This window comes from Montipora capricornis, chromosome 4 (genome assembly GCF_036669925.1).
Source record: "Montipora capricornis isolate CH-2021 chromosome 4, ASM3666992v2, whole genome shotgun sequence".
NCBI classification, from domain to species: Eukaryota; Metazoa; Cnidaria; class Anthozoa; order Scleractinia; family Acroporidae; genus Montipora; species Montipora capricornis.
The window spans coordinates 48,215,637-48,230,636 of NC_090886.1; the positions used below are offsets into that span (position 1 = coordinate 48,215,637).

The 15,000-nt window shown below is 38.7% G+C and overlaps 2 protein-coding genes across 7 annotated transcripts in view; one reads left to right on the top strand and one right to left on the bottom strand.

The window, feature by feature from the left end:
- Positions 1–15,000, top strand: part of LOC138047210 (serine protease hepsin-like) — a 26,218-nt gene that overhangs the window by 10,270 nt on the left and 948 nt on the right. For all 3 annotated transcript variants that reach the window (XM_068893954.1, XM_068893953.1, XM_068893955.1), the window contains exons 3-9: positions 5,057–5,173; positions 5,616–5,891; positions 7,726–7,953; positions 8,393–8,590; positions 11,648–11,809; positions 12,235–12,436; positions 13,115–15,000. The exon at positions 13,115–15,000 is cut by the window's right edge and continues 948 nt beyond it. In XM_068893954.1, the coding sequence (XP_068750055.1) occupies positions 5,057–5,173; positions 5,616–5,891; positions 7,726–7,953; positions 8,393–8,590; positions 11,648–11,809; positions 12,235–12,436; positions 13,115–13,352 (1,421 nt within the window). In that variant the 3' untranslated portion in view covers positions 13,353–15,000. The remainder of the gene's footprint in view (positions 1–5,056; positions 5,174–5,615; positions 5,892–7,725; positions 7,954–8,392; positions 8,591–11,647; positions 11,810–12,234; positions 12,437–13,114) is intronic.
- Positions 175–15,000, bottom strand: part of LOC138047213 (zinc metalloproteinase nas-6-like) — a 46,710-nt gene continuing 31,884 nt past the window's right edge. For all 4 annotated transcript variants that reach the window (XM_068893958.1, XM_068893956.1, XM_068893959.1 and 1 more), the window contains one exon: positions 175–796. In XM_068893958.1, coding sequence (XP_068750059.1) covers positions 789–796 — 8 coding nt within the window. In that variant the 3' untranslated portion in view covers positions 175–788. The remainder of the gene's footprint in view (positions 797–15,000) is intronic.

A 15,000-nucleotide genomic window follows, 5' to 3' on the forward strand; every position in this document is an offset into this window, starting at 1 on the left:
TTTACCCTAGTCAACCTTCAAAATACAACAGAGTGTAACGCTTTATAGCTTGCGCTCGTTGCGTCTGAAGTAGCACGTCACTTTTTAAAAAAGTTAGGAGTTTCATTCCATGGGCTGCTGTCAGCAATGCGTCAGCTGCTCAAAGCTGATAAAAAATAAAGACATGTTCAGGTATTGATTTTTTCAGTTTTAATGCAGATATAATTCTGGCTTACCACATGAGTAGCAGGTTAGTTATATTTGAAGACGTTTTAATATTTTCATTCAGTCTATCATTTTCTGCAATGTCATGCCAACTGATAAAAATTTCCAGTCAAAAGCATCGTGCACTGCATTCTTCAGCGCCATATACTTATCATTCTTGTCTTAAACGGATATAACTTGCGTTGTAGTTTCAAAATGGACTTAATGACCCATGAAAATACTTTAGAATGGTCCTTCCAAACACTCAAGTTCTGTTTAGTCTTGTAAGGGCGTCTTCCAGGTCCTCAGATTATGTGCACGAAATTCATATGATAGCACGAAACAGAAAGTCGATTTAAGTACAACTCTTCGGTGATGCCCACCACACTGTGAGACGCGACAGTAGATTTTGACTTAGCTGGTGTCATCTCAGCAGTGAAGCTGTTTCTTACACCCTGCTATGGCATTTCCGTGAGTATCTTTCTCACAGATCGTGCGGTCTTTGAATTGTTGACTCGCGATCAAGCGAAAAAACTAGGGAAACACAGTCTTGGCGACTCTTCACTTTCTTTGTTCTTGAAGTAGCCCAAAGGGAAGTTCAACTTTCAAGTATCTGAAATGAGAATGGAAAAAATCTTTATGACGTTATTGAGGTCAATAAATGAAGCAGTGTGACCATCCACTGTAGCCAAGGCTACTCAACCCACTTCACACTAGACCAGCGAAAAAAGCGAATCAAATTGATTCCCTCAGGCCCTCAACCAAGAAGGACACCGACGTTGTGTTCACCGAAAGAGAAACGATGCTTCTTTAGATCTGAATCAACATTCGTCATTGCCGTCATCCGGCGTCAATGAATTGCTTCAATGATTTCCTCGGGTCGCCTACTATGACACTTGTACGTAAGATATTTTCTCTAAAAAGCCCCTGGTGTATTTTTGGAAGAAAAGTTGATGACGTCAACTGAAATATTCAGAGCCAAGAATCAAGCTAAACTCAAGTAGGAAATCCAAGTACATAGAACTTCGTTCTTAGATTGTTTGTTCCCTTTTTAAAATGTGTAACGACCTAAATGTGTTTATACACATGCTTCATATACTTATATATCCGTAACAAAATGTCAAGCTTAGAATAAGCCACATTATGACCACTTCTAAGATAAGTAGTTGGTATGAAACTTGTCAATTTTCAAGTGCCAATTCAATTCAATATGATAAATGATCCATCGGCACACGAATGTCTACAGCCGGAAAATATTGTCAAATTGCGTGCCGTAAGTAAAATGCTCGTAGGTAATCTAGCTACGTAGTTTAGTTTCTTAGAATGCTGGAGAATCTCTGTGTGACAAGAGCATTTCTTTGACCGTATTCCATGTTTCTCTGTTTACCTTTTTCCTCATCAAAGAGTCGTAAAGAGGTTTTCTGCGCTTGGATGCTCAGAACTCTTCAGATATGGCAGTATGTCCATTTTAGGTCAATATTTATATTCCCCCTTTCTCGATCGTCATTTCTGCAGCGGTTACCTGTTTTTGATCATTGGTTTGTTTGCTTTGTTTCGTTTTGTTTTTGCCCTGTTTTGTTTTTACCGGTGAAATGGAATGCTGGACTCCCTCAGGCTTACGATCAAAAGTTCTCGAAGAGAAATTCGTAAAAAGATTTATGCAGTTTCGGGAATGCATACATAATGCAACTAGTTGCGCAGGTTTCGGAAGTACGGATCTCTCGTTCGATGCCTGTTGATTTTATTTCGACTGTCCTTTGCTTCGTGTGACGACTCAGTTAAAAACCTCTTCAAACTGAATAGGAACACAAGAGGGGGTTTCAGAAAAGATCATGCGAAACTACTGTACTGTCGAATAAAGTAACATCACCCCTCCATTACCATGGTTACATTGTCTGGCATAAGTTACTGACAGATTCTGAACTCAGTGAAAGCTTTGTCACTTCTTCAAGTGATAAAAACTGAATATACCCATAGCTACAAAATATATATGAGAAAGCATGGCAATCGTTCGAGAAGGAATACAGTTCAGGAATGGAGAATAGAGTTTATAGTTTTCTAAAAGTGTTTTTTTTTTTTATCACTGTGAAGAAAAATGCCAGTGCTTGCGTAATTTACCGTCCAAGAATTTAACCTTTGCTTTCCTTTGTTGTAATTTGTGTCGGCTCATTTTTGTTCCTTTGTTTTTTTTGTTTACTTTTCTGTGTGTTTTTTTGAGGTACGTGTCAAAATATACTGATATATTCTCAGTTAGGTATGCTTACAATATAAGTTGTTTTTTACAAATTCATTCAACTGAAAACCTGGTTACTTTAAAACTGCAAACTAGCTTGTTTAGAGATCATTTAATTAATAGTTAACATCGTCGTTGTGGTTGAAATAAAATTTACTTACAGTTTAGATACGTATCTGAAAAGCATAAATTATGATACTTTGAAAAGAACGGTTTTCTTGACAACGAAATCATATGATACAGCAATGGTCATGGTTGTATGTACTATGGCAATGTATGAACGAGTTAGTGTGAAGTCATCCCCTAATAAAAGTTAAAATACTATATATAATTTACGATATAAAGTCAGTGCAGCTTTCTCAGTCAAAGTAGTGAATTCGAAGCTTGTGATATCCGCCATAAAAATACCCTCTGCTTGGGCTAAAAGGAAAATTTAGGAGGAGCTTACCAGCCGTTTTTGTCGCTGAGTTAAATTTTCTTATATATTTTGATATCGATCAATATCTTGTGAACAGGTAAACCACAACAGTTTTTCCTTAAAACGTATTGTGCATAACCTTTTAAGTGTTTCTATTTGTTTGCAAGTATCTAATTTAAGAAATGAATCAAAAACAGAGTGGTCTTTATTGCACCATTGTGTACGTCAATTACAAGCGAGTGGTTGTTCACGATATATGCAAACAGTAATTCTACTCTCAATCATAACAAGATATGTAGTTATTGAAACCATAATAATAACAGCAATAAGATCAATATTATCACCGCACGGCGAAGATTTTCATTGTTATTAATGTCGTTATGTTTTTGTTTGACGGTGTAACGTGTAACACGTTTTGCAAAGTCAAGCGAGTAAGCGAACATTTCAAATGTTCACGGCACGGTAAATACACTGGAAGCTCAGTTCATTTTCGTCACAAGCCTTATGAAAGAGACTGCAGCAACTAAGTGTCCACAGGGGCGATTGGAACTCCTAGCCGTGATCTGTCTTTTCTTGATTCATGACACGTGTATCGCAAGTAAGGTTTCCAGAGTATTCAGCTGAGTTTACTAGGAACCTATCCCTAGGAGAGAACGACGTCGACTAGTACGATAGTCTATGATGGTGAAGTAGTCGTCGTGATCAAAGTTTAGCAAAGTGTATCTGCTGCCGGTAAAATCCATTCTCAGGTTGAATCCGTTTTTACCTATTGTAGGTTAAACAGACCAATTTCGATATATTAAAATTCAGTAGGAAACAATAGGCATCATCTCGATGCTCTTGGGAATAAATATAAGGATGTCTAAGAGTTTATTCCCCTGAGCCTCGATATGATGCCTTTTGTTTAGGACTGAATTTTAATGTATCGAAATTTGTCTATTGGTGATCGTCATTTTACCTAGGTTGAATACGCACTCAGACGAATTGAAGAAACTTGTTTTGGAGCCTAAATTAAGCCTAGAGAAAAATTAGGGTCAGGTTAGGATTAGTTTTGGTTATTATACATGGATATCAATTGACTTATTATAGAAACGTAAATAATGAAAAGAACTCTGTTGGGTTGAGCATGTTCGTCGTTGTAGTGCAATGTTGAAGACACAGGATTATAGATGAGGCCCTAGTTGTTCAAAAGGTGGATAACGCTATCCACCGAATAAAACACTATCCATCGGATAAACACTATCAAAATCAATTGAGTTATCCAAGGGATAGCGCTATCCATCCTCCGAACAACTGCACGGGACCTGGAGGGTCCGACGTCGAGGACCGGTACGGTGCATTGTACAGTTCTTTGTTCCCTCACTATGTTGTAAAGTTCAGACTGTTATATAATAGAATATAGATACCGATATGAGATGATACGAAACATTGAGAAGATGTGTTGAGATGCGTAAGACAGAGATTGAGGGAAGGTATATATATAGGTGTTTTCAATACTTTTAGGACTGATAGCTGCTTTAAACTACATGTAGGTAGAGTGCATATTCAACCGAGGTTAAATGAGGATCACCAAGTTAACCATAGGTAAAGACGGATTCAACCTGAGTACGGATTTGACCGACAACATATCCACTTCGTATTTCAAGTGTCGCGGCAGTAGCTTTACACCTTGTATATACTAAAAACTGAACACAATTCAAGTTTGACGAAGTTGTAAGGCAAGATTTTGTAGAGTGATGAAGACAGAGCCGGAGATCTTCTGAATACAATTTGACGTGAGTCGAATTATAACTTCGACAAAAACAGGAATATATTGTCGTGAAATTATAATCACACTAATATTCTTATGCTCCAACAAACGTTCTGCTGGGCAATCTTGTAAAGTCATTTACGCTTGGCGTTTTTGCCTTACTGGTAAACCCTTATTTGAATAAATGGTACACGAGAGCCTTCACTTAAGATGACTGCAGTTTATTGTAAGGGCTCGGGTACTGCTACAAGCGAGAACGAAGAGAAGACAAGTCTTGCAAGCTTCCAACAAACACGCCATGTTCTTACTCCTTCGAGCATACGTCACGACTCGATAGTTTCACGGCGGCGCTCACGCTACAATGCTTATTACCTTAGAGGTTTTGTCTCATCAAGAAAACACCAATAGGGTTGAATTTAACTGGGGTTAGCCAAATGGTAGAGAAAGATTTAATTCAACTGTTTTGTTTCAGATGTCTGCCCAGCCTCAGTTCCCCTGAGAGTCGGCGAGTGCAAATACGAATGCTTGTCAGATCAACAATGTCAAAAGTGGCAATACTGTTGCAAAATTGGCTGCTGGCAAACATGTGGTAAGAACTCAAAGAAGTGGTAAAGCCACCCCATTGGAAAAAAATATTAATTTTTTTACATGATTCCTTTTAACTGTTCTGTTCCTTTAAAATTTCTGTTCATCAATATCATCATTGTCATCATCACCATCATCACCATAATATTATTGTTATTTTTTTTGTTCCCGATATTGATCCCGACCTTCAAGTTGTTCCTTGCTTTTTGATCGATAACCCTTTAAGACATCGCTGATGCTCCTTCCTCCATTTATTTATTTGCTCAATCTGTATCGAAACATGGGAGGCGTCCATCTGTCATGGTGGTTTTCCTGATTCTCATTTTAAATTTGCCATCCTCCACAATAGCAGGCTAATTTTGTAGCAGCTTAATCAGATCCTCTGTTATTAATTGTCGGCAATTCTCAAAGGGCTTCCGCTTTTCCTTTTTTTATCCTGATGTTAGTGAATTACACGTTGTGTCAGCTGAAAAAGATCGAGGCGTCGTTATCGAGAAGCAATTTTACTCCTATTTGCAAGGCAGACGGAAGTTTCAGAGAGATTCAGTGCCAGATAAATCCCGTGATTAAATGCTGGAAGGTTGACAGGGAAGGCAATAAGATAAAGGATATGGCTGCCACTATGAAAATTACTGAACCCAAACAGTCTCTGCAGGCAAAGGAAAAGAAGACGATTACCCGACAACTCTTTAACATGGAAGAAGAAGAAGAAGAAGAAATAGGTAGCTAACATGGGTTGGAAAAACGCGTACTTGTGTAACAACGTTTGCAAAATAGTTCTGTATGCTCACAAATGATAAAACTTTACTTTACGATCTTTTTCGGCATAGCAAACTACAGGCAACTTGCTGTTACCCTATTTTCATTAATTTTAACGAAGGAACCGAAATTAACGCAGCAAATATTGATCGCTATTTCAGTAGCACTCTTTACACTAAGAAGATCAATCTATCTCGTTAAACAAGAGATTTTGCGTTTGATAAATTGATAAGGAGGCTCCCTAGAGTTTTAGGACCGCGCGCAAGCTGGGCACTAGTATGGCGCGTAAAGCCTCAATCGGGCGTGTTTTTCTGATTTTTGTGACGTCAGCGTGACCAAATCTATAAAATTAACTGCTAATTTTCTCGCGTTCCGTTCAGTATTTTTTTTTAAATTGGCTCAGTTCTAACCACATACAGTTCCTACAGGAGCCCATCACCCGGAGCGTGCAACTTAACTATACTTGTGCAACGGCGTTTTCACAAGTAAGGTTATTTTTAGATTGAATTTCCCGCTAATGAGACTCCCACAGGAGCCCGATGACCAATTACAAGAAATTAAGCTGACGTCATAGGGTCACCGAACCGTAACTGACTTTGTTTTTTGACCTAATTCGCGGGAAGGGCTAGTCTAAAAATAAACCTACTTGTGAAAACGCCGTTTCACAGACGCTGTATGGAAGTTGCACGCTCCAGGATGGGCTCCTGGTTCCTACCAAATACCCTATTCTTGTTAAAATCTGTCAGAGCTGATCGAATATATTTTAAAAAATGACAAATTACAGAATATTGGCAAAACCGTCTGAACGACCTTGACTTTTTACCACTTCAAAATGTCAGGCAATAATATCATCTCCATAATGTGGCAAAGAACAAAAAATTTCACGGAAGAAAAGTATAATTATTAAGGAATTTAGGTCAAAAATAAGAATTTATCGGCCTGTCCATAGGCAATAGGCCTTATCATATCGGTACCCATACTGGTAAATCTCTACCGGGAAAACTTTAAGAGAGATCAACTAGGTTTGCTTTTGTAACTCGTGCCCTGTAGTGAGGGTATTCGCAAATACTCTAGGGAACCAGCTTCAACAAGCTTTTAACCATCTTGGCATTTTTACCAATCATTGAGATTTAAAGATAAATTATACTACAGGAGAGGGCTAGCTGCCTGGAATATCCGCAAAAACTAAAGTGCAAGGAGGCCACGAATCACTAAACGTCTGGGATTTTGATAGCCTTTTCGACATTTATTGGCAACTCCAATATAACCTCCATTACTAGAACAACCAAATGTAGTTCCACCTTACAGACCTTTTTTTTATACACTGAGCTTTTTAAGGCTTACTGTCATAAGTACAAACTTGGGGCAAATTGATCGTGAAGTTGGATCCCTCAATTAAAACCCATTCCTTTTTAAGACACAGAGGGAACTGTGGCAACCCGAAGTTTCGGGACTTTCGGGACGCGGGTTTTTGGTGACGAAAACGCCCTTGATTCTAATTTGGTTTGGTTATTCGCCAGTTGAGCTACCATTACATATTCTCTTCCTTCTCCAAACCAATTTGACGCTAGTCTTGCGTTAAAGGAATTCTAGCCAGACATTGCAAGCGTATAGGGTGGGGTGTAATGGAGGGATCCAGGTAGGAGGGGGAGGGGGGTTAGGCATAAACTTAACTAATTTATCTTTTTAAAAAATCATCATATTGGTATTTGGCGTATTGCTCAACGAATTTTGTTCAAGATTCTGGTCGAATTTTGTTAAGAAACTAAATTTATGACTTGTTAATTGGTTTTTCAGAAGAAGACACTAATCCACATGGAAAGACGCTTTGTCAAAAAACTCGGGAACGCAGACTCCTGAGAAGGCAAAAGCGACCTAGTGCTTTTGTTCCTAGATGTAAAGCAAACGGCGACTTCAGAACAACTCAGTGTCATAAACGAACTAAATACTGCTGGTGCGTCGATAACGAGGGCAGGAGGATTCCAGAAACAAAAGTGAAGCACAAGAAACCCAATTGTAGAACCGGTTAGAGAGATTTCCTCTTTACGATTTGATCACTTAAGGGAAGGAAGAGATAATGCTCAGATTTGCATTCAAAGTCTCTTTTTACCCTTAGCCTATCCGGTCAGGTTATCATTATATTTAAAAGATGCAGATATCATTATTGGCATCGAGGGAACTCCAGTTTGTAACCCGCGGTCACATTGGACTTTCGACGGTCCGCCGTCATCTCTCGCTAAAAGTAGAGAACTGATTTTACCAAACAAAAAATGTACTGGCAATGCTCATATGAGTTTTTGTGCGGGTGAAAAAAGTTTTTGTTGTTAAGTACAAGAAGGCCATGCCTAAGGTCCATTGTGCCGGATCCAGAGACTTCTGTAACAAAAAGGCTTAGAGTTCTCGGGCCACCCTTATAGGTAAAACTAGCTCACTAAGCTAGCTCACTAATTTTCCGTTTTCATAGCTTTAAATGACTGTGGAAGACGCAACCAATTGTACCCCTACCCCAACATAAGACGATCAAGAAGAATTGTGGGTGGATTTGAGAGTGTCCCAAATTCCTGGCCGTGGATGGTTGCTCTTTTTTTCAATGGAACGAAACTCGGCTGTGGTGGATCCATCATTAAGGCATCCTGGGTAATCACTGCTGCGCATTGCTTCCGTAAGTCAACGTTTGTATACGTAAATAAATCTAAATGCTGGCACACAGGCACCCTGGTGGCAAAGCCTTTCTCAACTCGACAGGAAATAAACTACCTTGCGGAAATAGGTCAAATCTTCAGAAAACGTAATCTTGCAGACAGTTGCCAATTTAGGCCAAATCGCATGACCTCCTCATTTTGCCTCAGGGTAATGTTTCCAGTTTTACACCTGACATGGGTTTTCAAGTTTCCAGCTCAGAAATTTGAGCTAAAGCAGCTTGAAAAGACTTGACTCGATTTGTGAATAGCATCACTTTATCTTATTTTCTACTTTACTCTGTTTCTTTCTGTTTTATTAGAGGGTAACGCCTGTTTGCATAACAACCGATTTAACTAAAATGTACGAATAAATAATCAATCTTATATGACGCCAATTACAAGCTCAACACATTATACAATTACACAAATCACATCTATAAATAATAGAAATAAACAGACTGTAAATAAATAATGAAATAATCAATTAATTGTTTTTTTAAAAACCTGATAAAGTTAATATCCATTAGCTGCAAAAGCCAATTGAGGTCTGGCCACTGAGCAACTTCGCTACGCATTCACCCTAGAACTAAAGGCAGTAAGTTTTGGGCAATGAACAACCTCTTGAGGGAGGCCATTCCAAACAGAGATAGTACGTGGGAAGAAAGAAAATTTGAATGAATCAGTACGAGGAGAGAGGTGGTTAAATGCCATATTATTCATGAAATCTTCTTGTTTGAGATCGAGAGTGAGTCACATACTTAGAGAGATCCATCCCATTAACGTTATGGGAGTACGTATACATGAAATTTAGTCGTTGACACTCCCAACGCACAGAAAGTAGTGGCCATGCAATCCAGAACGTTAAGAATGTAAGAGAAACTCGAGTTACGATAGTAGTCTCCAAAAACGAAGCAGGCAGCCCTCCCCTGTACTTTCTCAAGGTTTGAAATATTGCTCTGAGTATAGGGATCCTAAGCACTGCGAGCATATTCAACAGACGGGCGTACGAGACCAAGATACAGTTTGGCCTCAAGAGTACAATGATAAAAATTACGAGAAATGAAGTTAAGAGTTTTTGAACTCTTTTTAACGACAAACTGGTAGTCACAATGATTTTTTAGGCGGAAGTCAGATGAAATGATGATTCCAAGATAAGGGTGTGCATCGGTCCTTTCAAGAGCTTGGTCATTTAGGAAATGGGTCGTGGTGACTGGGAATTGATTACCGTGACGAGTGTTGTGTATAGAATCACACTTACTTATTGAAACCCTACGGTGAATTAATATCGAGGCTCTGCTCTCAGAGTATATATCGCTGTAGTCTACCAATTTAAAAATGATTCTAGCAGACATTTCGGCTGCTAGAAGCATAGCCAATCGATGTTTTTTTCTTCTTTCCTTCATAAAATGATCATATCAGAGAAAATTGCCTTTTTCTGTTGAATAAAGCACACGATATGATCGATATGAAGTTTTCCCCGAGATTCGCCTCGATTAGTGGCAACTTGCCTGTGGATTACAAGTCGACTGATACAGCCTGGATTTGGGAAGCTTTGCCGTTTAACTTTCAAAATTTTTGTTGGCCGAGAAGAATATTTCATGAGCGTAAACTGGGTTGCCAGTGGTACGTGTTACACAAAAGCAGTAGGTCCTGAGTTGGGTGGTACTGAATCAATGATCAAACCCTTCACTGAAGAACCATTTCTTTCAATAATGAAGCAAAAAATGGACAATAAGCCTTCTTTCAAATAATTCTTGACTAAGAAAAATTAGTCAAATTTCAAATTGTTTTTTTTTACCTGAAGACTGTGCAGAGCTGATTATAAACAAATAAAATTATAAATAGCCAGAAAATTGTAAACAAACATCCACTCAAGGTGTTCGAGACCTTCTCTGATACCCAACCTGAAAACGTTACCAGGCAATTGGCCGTTTGGTTTTAGTTTTGTACCTAACATCACAGTTAGTAAAATATTAACGATAATTCGACGAAGAGGTAATATGTGATTAAATTTCTTCTGTGCGTTGCGATATATATTTCAAGCTTCTCATGAAGATTTTTCACAGGGAATAGAAATTACAAAAAATTATTCCACTGTAAGATCGTTAAAAATTCTTTATTTTGGGCTAAACAAACAAAATATTTGCTATCAGAGGCAAAAAGAAACCCTTCCTATTTCAATTTCGTGAGTGCAAACAAGAAACACAATCCGTGTCACTGAAACCATATGCAATTAAATAAATTTCAGGCTCACAGTTCAGGATCAAACCCTTTTCTGAAGAACCTTTGCCATGAATAATAAGCACAAATAGACAAGCTTTCTTTCAAATAATTCTTCACTGTCACATTTCCACTTATTTTTTACCTGAAGAATGTGCAGAGTTGATTACTATGTAAACAGCCAGACAACTGAGATGCGACTTCAGTAAACACAGATGCATTCAAGGCGTTGGATTCCTTCAATTTTTGTCAAACCCATACAGAATTTGCCATTTGGTTTCAGTGTTGTACATAACGTCATAAAATATTAGAAACAAACCTCACTTGATATCCGACGGCGAAAGATGCAATTGTTGTTAAAGACCATTACTCGTCGCTTTTAATATTCCAGATGTATATTTTTCACCGCCTGTCTTGTTTATCTAATTCACGTTCCATTCTTGAGCTCCATAATGGTATATTTTGTTTAAAGATCCGCTCAAACGCTATTCGCGTTACATCGACCTCGACACCATTGCAAGTTAATTAAAATATTCTACTGTGTACACTGGATAATATCTACGCATTTCTACTACCCCCTGAATCCTACCAACGCGCAGAAGACTCTAGGCACAAAGACAATACTTAGCAGGGAAGTGACAGGGAAGACCCTATGGCGCAACTTTTCCGATTTCCGACACAGGAAAAAAATATAAAAAACGGGAAAATGCCCCTCGCTTTTCGACTGGATTGCCATATGGCAACCCAGTAATAATTTTTATTTAAAATAACCATAAACCAATTAGTTTGTGATTGTTTTAGCGATTTTCCTTTTTCAGATCAGAAGAGGTCAAAGAATCCGGCAGACTGGGAGGTTTGGATTGGGGAACATTCATTAAGAACAACATCAGGAAATGAGAGAAAACTTGCAGTAAGACAGATCATAATTCACCCAAATTACCAACCGAGTAACACCTCTCATCCTGGGGATAATGACATAGGTATGATATAATGTCAGGTCACATAAAAGTTTATTGAGGCACAGCAAGTGCAAAGTATCATGGTACTATAGCGTTTTTCTTCACGAGTCAAATTTCTACCTCCCTTGAAAACTGTAAAAATTTACACATCAGCACAGAGAAATAAACAAGTTGTCGATGTTCTGAGCTAAAGGACAAGCTTTCATAGGATTTGGGCTTTATTCCTTTGCCTATCAGGGTATTAAGTAACTTAATTATTTTGTGTTGTATTCTGTTGTCTTTTGTTGAACTCGAGCGCAAATTGCGCGACTTGAGAGTTATGCTTGTCTTACGGCACATTGTCGCTCTGGCGTTGCCCTGAAGCTCCCCTGAAGCTCCCCTGTAGCAATCCACAAACGCGGCTTGATGTACTCCGCTAATCTGAACCTTAAACAATCATATTTCAGCTCTAGTGAGGTTGTCCAGTTCATTACAGTTTGGTCGCCATATCAACCAAATCTGCTTTCCAGACAGTTTTAACTTCTTTAATCCCGGCAAACGCTGTATTGTCACCGGCTGGGGACACACCCTATGGAAAGGAAACTCATCAAGCGTATTGAGGGAGGCCGGGATTGATTTGGTTTCTAAACCGGACTGCAATTCTGAGAGGTCAGTTCTTGTAAATGAGTAAGTTAAAGACCTTTGCATAGAGTCCATTTTTGGGTCATCTTGTTTACAACTTTTATTCTAGCCTAACCTCTAGCTTAAATTAAAACTGAACATGCAAAGTGAAGCCGTTATTCGGGAATGTCCCTCAATGCAATTGTAGGCAATAGCTACAACAGGTTGCAAAATTGTTGAGACAATTTCATTAAAAAACACCTTTTCTAGCTTCCAATGCCCGCCGTATCTAGAATTTAAACCTTTCCCACTTCCCCTCCCCTCTCCTCCTTTCAATGTTGACTGTTTAAAGAGTTTCAACATATTTTTGTCTTGCTAGCAACACTGATAAGGAGGGAAGGGGGGCTGCAGTGTGAGAGATAATAGGTAAATTAATAGCGCCCCAAATAGGTGAAGTGTCTCCACTATTTTTGCAACTTGTTGTGGCTCTGCTTAGATGATAAAAAATGTAGCCATAAGGTCATGTTTGACAATTTCTCTTGACTTTGACTTAGACCTGTTTGCTGTGAGAACCTTTTTCCGGAGAGAGGAAAACATTATCTATGGAAAATTTAAGTGATGCCCCCCCCAACCCACATAAAGCGCTTCTTTTAAATTCGCCGGATCACAGATCTAGATTAAAAATTTATTAAAACTTTACAATGACTGCTTTCCCTTTTTCCCTAGCTCGTACAACGGAACAATAGGGCCAAACTTCCTTTGCGCTGGTTACAAAGAAGGCGGAACTGACGCATGCTATTACGATAGTGGAGGACCGCTGGCATGTCCAATATCAGACGGCCGCTGGGTCCTGGCCGGTATAGTGAGCTGGGGCGAGAAATGTGCTTTACCTAACAAGTATGGCGTGTACACGAATGTGTACAAGTATAGTCAGTGGAAGGACCGAGTCATGAAACTGGAATAGGACCAACACACCCCGCAGCTAGAAGGGGTTTAGCACACGCTTTCATGGGCTGTGTAGCTCAGAGCTCTGAAGGCATCGTAGAGTTAACGATCCCAAACGAAAGATACTTCCTGTAATTCCATAAAACGCGGAGTACAAAATTTCATTTCACTGCTTTATGAGCTTTGTCATCCGTTAAAACTTGTCAGTCAACGTTAGGAAGCTGTTCCAGACAACCTGAGTCATTTCAGTTTCATGTAACACATTATGAAATTTCTTTCTCTCGCCTATAAAATTTCAGTTGTCTTTTCTACATCAATGCGTCGAAGTTGCAAGAGTTGTCTCTGAACTGTTCTGGCTCATTTTAACAGTAAACCTTTCAGTCGGAAAAAGACAAAATGAAACTAGGTTAGACTTGAAGTAACAAAAAATCCAATCTGTCCTCACGGTCCAATGGTGAAAAGCCCTTCGCATATAATGAAGAATATGTGTAAATAACTACTATAAACGTTTTAGTGTCAACGGAATACTTGACACTTAAGAACGCAAGGCTTAATTGATGAAAGCTAGTGCTTCTAGGGCACCTTGATATCAAATATCGATAAGTATATCCAACACCATTGTGTGTGCATAGCCAGTTAGGACGTTTTTTAGGTGGTATCCATGGACGTACACCTAAAATCATCCCTGCTCTAATAGCAAGATTCGTTTTAGAGGCGCTAGTGCTGAAAGCGTTAAATATTAGTCGGTCGTAAAGGTCGGATAAGTCTAGTCAGAATTAAGCAGTCTTCAATGGATTATCGACAGCAAACTGCTTTGTTTTTGAATAACTGATAATCGAGGCTGGCTTAAAATCCTCGCGAGATCGGATAATAGCTCTTGCTTCTGATGTTGTGCAATGCTGGGGACAACCTTCTCCAACATTGTGTGAAGCTGTTGGGAAATTTCATGCAGGTATAGTGCCAACAGACCCAATGTTGAGCTTGCGATTAGAGGTCTGCAAGCCTGTCCAAGGCTTGTACAGGTTCAATCTCCAACCTGCAATATCTATTTGACCGGCACTTTCACCAATTTGCCCTTTACTTCGATATAAGGTTTTAATTTTAGTACAGATTTACAAGTATGTATAGAACGTTTTATTGTCTCCTTTATAGCATGACTTCATGAAGGATTTATTTATATACGTAACATTTTCGCTTCAGCATAGCCTTTTATCCGCAAGACAGTAAGGTCACGGATAGGTTTGCCGCTGGTTAAAGAGATTTATAGTTAATTGTAGAACAGATGAATGTAATCACTCATTCATTTATATGATACATATAGAATATTTTTGCGAATATTTGTGCAGATAAACGCTTTGTATTTAATGATATATTATTTTGCTTACGCTTTTGACACAGAACTTCATAGAAGTGACGTCAGTTCGACTCTTACAACATATTGTATTAAGCTTTATCTTGTTTAAATAAATTATTAAGTCTTGGAACTAGAACCAGATTTTCCTAAGAAGCACTTAGACTTTAAAGAGGCTGAGAAGAAACTAAAACCTAATACAACTTGCTTGATTTAAAATTTTCCATACGAATTTATGTATACTTTTAAAATATCATATATAAACGATGTAAAACGAATGACAGCCACTCCCTTACGTGTATGTCATCTGATATAA